The following is an 8,636-nucleotide window of genomic DNA, read 5'->3' on the forward strand; positions in this document are numbered from 1 at the left end:
GATCAGTAAATTGTCTATTATTATTAAGCACTAAAACAATATAACCACATGTATATTGTATATATACCAGGGAAAAACAAACGACAGAGTCATCGCGGGCTTCAGGGACTATTTTACGAATTGAACAAAAATCAATTGTGTAATGTAGCAGAATTGTACCTGGATAATATTTGATCAGTGACATTGTGAAATTATATGAACCAAAAGAAAGCTTAGTTAATGAAAAAGTGAATATCATCATCACTCGAACTCATTTAACTAGAATACAGAAATGCTTGGTAAGTAACTCTAAACATATTGTAGAAGAATACCACGTAAAGTGAATCCACAATAGATGGGAAATAATGATGGAAAAACATAACGTGAAGCATCTGATATTAAATTGTATTATTCAGGGAAAATTGAAAAAATTGAACCTACATTCTAGACAATAACTGAAGAATAGTCACAATTCCCAAGAAGCCTTGTGAATATCAGTTTCAAAAGGACAACATTGTTGCTCTAACAAGTGATTTGTCAACATGGACTTGATTTATTATAAGAAAGGCAACCTGAACAACTTTCAATTGAATTTCTTCCGATTAGTTCTTGTCAAAATACACAGAAAGTCAAAGCACCTATAGGTGGAATACTAAGGTTCCCATATCATCCAAATTTAAACAACAGTGATTTGGACGGCTCTAAAAATATGTAGAATCCAGAAATGTCAATTTTCCATTTTCCGCAATGTGAATTTTCCATTTTCCACAATGTGAAAAGTTTTTTTAACTATATCCTTCAGTGATAATGATCAGAATCGAGAAAAATTTTATATCAGAAATTCGTTTAATTGAGGAAGTGGAAGAAGGAGAAGTAATAATTATCAATTCGATGAATATGATCCCCGACGATTGTTTGAGTAGAACAGATACTGATGATTCTGATGATGAGATTATTGAATAATGACTTATATTTGAATCTATTTGTATATTCACATAAAAATAATAGAAGGAAAAATAAAAATTTTTATGTTTCTCTATTTATGAAATAATAAACAAATTGGAATTATTGACATAAAAGGTAATATATATATATATATATATATATATATATATATATATATATATATATATATATATAAGGTTCAATCTTCCATTTATATTTTTATTGTCTCCATTATTATTACCACATAACGTGCATATTTCGCGTAAAATATCTCGAGTAAATATTCAAAAGCCGAACAGCATATAGGGTAATTGACTGAATTCCACACTGTGCTATTGTGTTTGGTTTCTAAATACTGGTTTTCTTAGTTGTGATCACGGTCATTATGGTCAAGAAAAATATACTAATATTGCAAAATATTTCTTGTTATCTTCGTCTACATGAAAAAAAAAATAAAGAATAAATTCTATTAAATCAAGAAATTGTAATAAACACATACTTCATATTTCTAAATAATGTTTGTACATCTAACTGTTCGACTTCTTGCTAAATGATACAAATTTTAGACAAAATGTTGGAACCTGATAAACAGATTTAAGAATCGAGTAGACGAGATCAAAATAATGTACAAAATGGATTCTTATCATACCACATTTTTTTCCGAATTCGGATTTTTCCATACTTATCGGTTTTTTTTTGAAACCAAATTTTTAGGATAGGTTCTCCGGGTGGCCAAATAATAAAAACAAAAAATTTAAAGAATAGGTGTTAAGAGGACTGGAATTTTTGCAGTTGGTATTGGTATATAACAGAATATGTTTAATAGGTTGGAATTAAAAATTCATTTTTATAATTTAGATATTATTCAGGTTGAAATTAGGGATAATTACCGTCTAGGCATAAGATGCGTCCAAGTTTCTATGTATAATGTAGTGATTCATTACAAAAAACTCAGTATGAAGTTCTGTATAATGAAAGTTATCATTTTGATATCTTCTACTCACTACCATAGTATCAAGTTCCTAGACACTTTGTATATGTACACTGTGTCCCATTTTGGTTGAGACATCACTGTATTAAAGTGAATAAAAAAATATTAAAGATATAGACATGCGGTTTTCGCGACCCTGTACCACTTTTTTGTGAAACTGTTAAAACCACAAACAGAAAATTCCAACTACTATTGTTCCTGAAATACAAGGCGAAAACAAAAATGTTCACTTTTGGAGATGTTATTATTTGTCAGGTCCTGTATTGGATTGATAAAAAAATTAAAACTGCTAATAATAAAATTTTTTTGAATCACAGTTTTCAAGATTGGGCACAAACTTGGTATTTTTTTAATGGAACGTATATTTTGACGTAAAATTTTTGCAATTTTGTTCTGAATACATTGATGTATCACAACCTAATCTTCAATAAATTTCAGCTTCAAAAATCAGAGAAATTTTAAAATTCTGAAAAGTTGAAATTATAAAATGTTTAAACCTTTCAGCGCTGCAATTATGTTTAAACAGGTAAAGAATCGGATTATTTCATTTTGTTACAGAATACAAAAAATAAAAAAAACCTTATTAGGTTTCCAGAAAGACGTTAGCCATCTCGGGCTTCGGTATTCCCGTTAAAATGTTTTAAATTTTGGCTGCTATTCAAAACCTATGCAATCTCATGTTGAAAGAATTGAAACTGGTGAAATTAGTATTTTAGCGAGTGTGGTAAGGTAATATGTTCTGACGAATCCCATACAAGCAACAGCGGCATATTTAATAGGCAAAATACAAGACATTGGTATGAAGAAAACCAACATATCACTTTTCAACGACAGCAACAGGGCCGATTTGGTTTTCATGTTTGGTATTGGACACTAAAATTTGATATACAATTTTTGAGGGTATCTTGACTGCCCAACGGTACCTAAATTTATTACAAAATAATATGCCAGAGTTGTTGGAGGACATCGCCTGCTCATACTTCAACGGTAGCTAGATAATATTTAAGTGCTCATTTTGGTAGACGCTCGATTGGCACCCACGGGTTATCGGACTCAAGTATTTTAGATTTCTTTGTATGTTCATACTTAAGAAATAAGATTTATGCAAATCGGCATAATAATATAGATGAACACCGAAGAAGAATTCAGATACTTTCCAAGGCAACCCGTTATAATTTCAAATGCCTTAGGGCGAATTGAAACTGTATATGGTTTATGTATAAGACGAAATGGTTTGAACAATTTATTAGCTTTATATGTTTTTTTTGGTTTTTGTAATTCACTTTCTAATTTGATTCTTGTAATTACAGTTTTTAATGTTGAATCTGTCCCGATATATTTTTTTTTCAAAATTTTTAAGTTTATGCTATAGAGTGACATTTTATGTTTAGAATATAATTAAATAGTTTTAAATCATCATTCAGTTTTAAGAAAGTAATAATTAAATGAATGTGTGAAAGAATTTTTCTGATTTTTGAAGCTGAAATTTATTGAAGATTAGGTTGTGATACATCAATGTCTTCAGAACAAAATTGCAAAAAATTTACGTCAAAATATTCAGGGTGCTCCATTAAAAAAATACCAAGTTTGTGCCCAATCTTAAAAACAGTGCTCTAAAAACAATTACTAAATACGCCACTGTCTTTTATGTAAAAATACTCATTATAAGCAGTTTTCATTTTTTTTCTATCCTAGACAGGAACTGAGAAATAATAATATCTCGAAAAGTAAACATTTTTGTTTTCGCCTTGTATTTCAGAAACCAAAGAAGTTGGAATATTTCTGTTTGTGGCTTTAAAAGTTTCACGAAATAATGATAGAGGGTCGCGAAAACCGCCTATATTTTCAATAATAGCTGAGGTACAGTGCAGTCTCAACCAAATTGGGACACAGTGTACTTCGATCAGTGCTTTACTACCATTACAGTTTTTTTTTGTTTGTTATAGATGATATTGATACTCTTCCTCCATCATATGAAGAAGCTATGTGTAAGTCAAAGAAAGAATGAACACAATGAAACTGAATATGGATAAGAAAATTATGTAGCATAATTTACAATAGTATATAAAATATACTAGATGGATGCAACTAGTTCTAGTATCAAATATTTTGTGTGCAGAACATATAATTACTTTTATATGTTCTTTTACATCCTTGGAGGATTAATTCTCAGTAATAATAATATTTTTAATTATCCAATTTTTATGGGTAATTTTAGTGTAAAGGTTGTTATTTTACAAGAAGACGACTCCAGGATTGATTTATTAAAACACCGAATGATAGAACCATGTATTATAATTTGTTGATTACAGATTGTGTTTGTCACCTTTTTGTTCAATTGGAAAACCAATTATTGATAAAAACTTTCTTAGTTGAATATTAAAATTGTAAAACTTTGGTGCAATAATTCAGTACATTATATTTCCTCCCATTTATTTTGTTTTAGAAAAACACAACTAGCTCATGTGGCTTATATAACTTGATGATAACCCTTATTGCGTAACAAGTTCATAATTTTTCTTGCTTGTTCAAATACTTACACGATTTGTTCCTAGTAATTCCTTCAGTTCATTATGGTGGCTGGTTGAAGTACTATGTTGTGAGGTTAAGTTAACTGTTTAGCGGCTTCATTAATTCGATATTTACACTAGAACGAGTTTAGGTCGTATAAAGGCAATATCAACAAGCGATCATCGTTTTTTGGTTTCATTCAACAAACAAAAACAGTCCACTATGCACAGAACATTGCAGAGCTAGGCTTGATTTTGCCAAAGAATACAATAACTGTACTAAAGGAAATTGCAGTAATTTGTTATCCGATTATTCTAATTTTGTTCAGGTTACCTAAAGGCAGTGAAAAAATATGAAGAAGACTATGAAAGACACTTGCATAACGCAATATCATGGAAAGAATAAGCTACGGAATAGATTTAGTTATGTTTAGGGCTGGTTAAAATCAGTTTTTAAGAAGAAATAAATGATATTGCCGCTCAGATTGAATAATCAGTCACAATTGAAAAATTAATATAGCTACGTGATCGATTTTTCGTTTTTCAATCCTATTTATGGATATTAAAGTGCCATAGAGCCCTGCCGATTGATTAATTGGAAAATTAGTGACCTTATAAATACACCTTAATTCATTTTTTTAAGTTAACTACTAATAAAGTATAGATTTTTTTCACATAAGTGGAGTAAAATATTGTTGATCTCAATATGTATATTCCCTTAGATATTATATTTAAAAATATAAAACTACATGGCGACAACAAGAATTACTGGTGCCAACAATCTTCAGGATTGCTTATTCTTTGCTTAGTTATTAAATGAGTATAGCACTAATTCTCTTGCTTAGATTTTCAGATGTAGAAATATAACAGCATAGGTTGAGCTGAATACTTATACTTTCCAACAATATGACTATTTAAATTCTTTTTTGAGTTCTGTTGACTTTTTCAAGTATATAAACTTTTATCTCAATATTCATTTAAGGATCTCAGTACGGCAGCTAGGGGGGTGCCGTAGCCATTTCAAACCCCTCTCAGTTTTTGAGCCGTTTCTAATTCCCCTCAGTTTTTGATCCGTTTCCATATGTATTTTGACGCGTAGAATCGATTTTTCGACAATGCCAAGCTTTTACAGTGTTTTGCAAAAAATCAATATTTAAAAAGTTATTGTCAATATAATGAAAAATTGACGTTTTTTCTCACTTATCGGTCATTACTTGGTTCCTACATGACGAAGAGATTTGAACCAGCTCATTTTAAACGTTAAAGTTTAAGTTTGAAAATGAGATGTTAGAGACTTTTAGATATGATCTGTTAAAAAGTTACAGAAGTTTGAATCTAGAAATTTTCATGATAAAAGCATCGTCATTTTTTATAAATGTTTTAAAGTTATATAAATTAAAAAAAACCAAATGCACCTTATTGTAGCTTAAAGTGCTAATCAAAACAAATATTTTGATCACTTCCAGTTATGGTTTCGACCCTTAGTTGTTTATGCAGGTTTTAAACTGGACTAAAGTACGCGCCCGCGATCAGAGGTGTGCCCGCGATAACTTCTCTACAGTAACTTATTTATTTGTAACCTTCTTTCATCTTTCTTTCTTTGAGTTGTAGTTTTGTAAACAACTAAATTATTTATAACAAATTATTCGGCTAGATTTGAGCTTGGCACCCTCGAAAAATCGATTCTACGCAACAAAAAAACCTAAGAAAACGGTCTAAAACTGAGTTTGAAACGGCTACGGGACCTGCCGTACTATATTGACAGTGTCCTGTATTGTTGGTGGTTCACTTATGCTTTGTATGTAGTCGGTTCCACCCTCGTCTGTTTTTGTGGATTTATTAGCCTACCAGTTTTTGGAATGAGTTGAATTTTTATCGCATATTACCTTGCAAAATTTTTCACAATTGCATATTTTCGTGGCAGATACAAGGCAATGTGTCAATTGAATGAAATAATCTCTGGTTATTCCAAATGAAGTATGGTGACATGAATATGCTAGCTGATCATTGGAGGAGTGGTGCTGGTTTTATAGTACTGCCCTCTATATCCTGTAAATAATTGTTATGTTTATCAAATTCGCAAATTCATTGGGCTCTAAATATTTGGGTAATGATAAAAAATAATCTTTTCCATGGGTGATTTGACTCATTGTTGGGTTTTAGATAGTGATCTATGTCTTAAATTTTATATTTTTATAATTTTGTGAATAAATTACATTTTTACTGCTAGAAGTTGTTTATTTTTGTATATTAAATATTTATACAGTTTCCAATTGTTGTTTTTTAAATAATTAACTTATACTCTTTCTTCTTATACACTTTTTATTTATCAACTCCATGTACAATACAAATCATATTAATATATCATCTTAACCTTAATGATGAATAATACTCGATAATTCTCTATGATTCTCACTAACTGACTTCTTCTTTTTTTTTTTTTATTTTCATATATCTTAACAGTAGGCCAGAAAGTAAAAAAACTAATACCTATATTATTAAACACAAACCAGAAAAGTATTATTTTTAACACCCTCTCTTAATACTTTTCTATGAAATTTCAAATATTATATTTTGATTTTTCTTTTATTAACATTAATAATAAACAAAATATCTTAACATAAATTTAAATAATCTCTATTCTTATAAAACTGTCTTTTGTGGAGCCCCTTTGTTAAAATGTCTGCTACTTGATTTTTAGTTCCAATAAAAGTTAATTCCATTTTCTTTGTATTTAAAATGTCACACACAAAGTTGTATTTTATATCTATATGTTTTACACGTTTGTTATTTTCGGGATTTTTTATCAAAGCTATACATCCTTGATTGTCCTCATATATTTTAAAATTTTGAATATTGACTTTCATATCAAACAATAATTTCTTAAACCATAAGCAATCTTGTACTGCGGAACATAATGCCACTAACTCAGCTTCTGAGCTTGAAAGAGTCACACAATTTTGTTTTCTTGTTACCCACATCACTATATTACCAAATAATTTAATTAAATATCCTGACACTGATTTTCTATCTACCACTTCACTTCCCCAGTCAGAATCCACATAACACTCAAACAAACTTTCATTATTTTTTCTTTCAAATTTTAAATGCATATCAACTGTTCCTTTTAAATATCTTAAAATTCTTTTTAATCCTGTCCACACCAAACTATTATTTTTATCTTGAAATCTACTTAAATAATTTACTGAGTAACTGATATCTGGTCTTGTTCCAAGCATCAGATACATTAAACATCCAATTAATTGTCTTACTGGTAGTGTGCATTCATCATCTTTATTTTCAAAAATATTAAACTTTGGATCTATAGGTGTTGCTGTGGGATTGCAATTATCAAAATTAAATCTTTCTAATATTCCAAGTAAATATCTTCTTTGACTTAATTCCAAGATTCCTTCTTCTTTAATATAATTTACTTCAAGTCCTAGAAAATTCTTTAAATCTCCTTTATCTTTTATATCAAAACATCTCATTAAATCATTTTTACAAATTTCAATTTTATTTAATTTTTGCCCTGCTAATATGATATCATCCACATAGAGTAATAAATACATAATTTGTTTATCTTCATCAACTTTTGTATATAGACAATAATCAGTTTCTGATCTTGTAAAACCTAAATTTAATAAATATGCATTTATTTTTATGTTCCAGCATTTTGCAGCTTGTTTTAAGCCATAAAGAGCTTTATTCAATTTTAAAACACATCCTGGTTTACAATTTACCCTCTCTGGCGCATAAACATATATTTCTTCTTTTAAATCTCCATTTAGAAATGCCGTTTTCACATCAAGTTGTTTTATATAATATCCATATTGATTGCTCACTGTTAGAAGAGTCCTTATTGTTGTCATTTTTGCCACAGGTGAATATATATCATCATAATCATAAGTATTTCTCTGTCCACATCCTCGTACAACTAATCTCGCTTTGTATCTGTCTTCCATTATTGTTTCTAATGGTTTCTTAGCAAATACCCATTTAGCTGTCAAAATTTCTGCTTTTTCCGGTTTCTCTACTTCATTCCATGTCTCATTTTTCTCAATTGAATCAATTTCCCTTTTCATAGCCTGTATCCACATATTTTTGTCACTTCTATTATCTATTTCCTCCACTGTCTCTGGTACTTTTTCTACAAATGATACTGCATCAAATGCCATATATAATTCATAATCATTATATTTTTCTGGAAT

At 29.4% G+C, this 8,636-nt stretch overlaps 1 protein-coding gene across 2 annotated transcripts in view; it reads left to right on the forward strand.

Moving 5' to 3' along the window:
- Positions 1–6,657, forward strand: part of LOC130897535 (arrestin domain-containing protein 1-like) — a 57,256-nt gene extending 50,599 nt beyond the window's left edge. For both annotated transcript variants that reach the window (XM_057806446.1, XM_057806447.1), the window contains one exon: positions 3,862–6,657. In XM_057806446.1, the coding sequence (XP_057662429.1) occupies positions 3,862–3,923 (62 nt within the window). In that variant the 3' untranslated portion in view covers positions 3,924–6,657. The remainder of the gene's footprint in view (positions 1–3,861) is intronic.
- Positions 6,658–8,636: the final 1,979 nt, after the last annotated feature.

Source organism: Diorhabda carinulata, chromosome 8 (assembly GCF_026250575.1).
Source record: "Diorhabda carinulata isolate Delta chromosome 8, icDioCari1.1, whole genome shotgun sequence".
NCBI lineage: Eukaryota > Metazoa > Arthropoda > Insecta > Coleoptera > Chrysomelidae > Diorhabda > Diorhabda carinulata.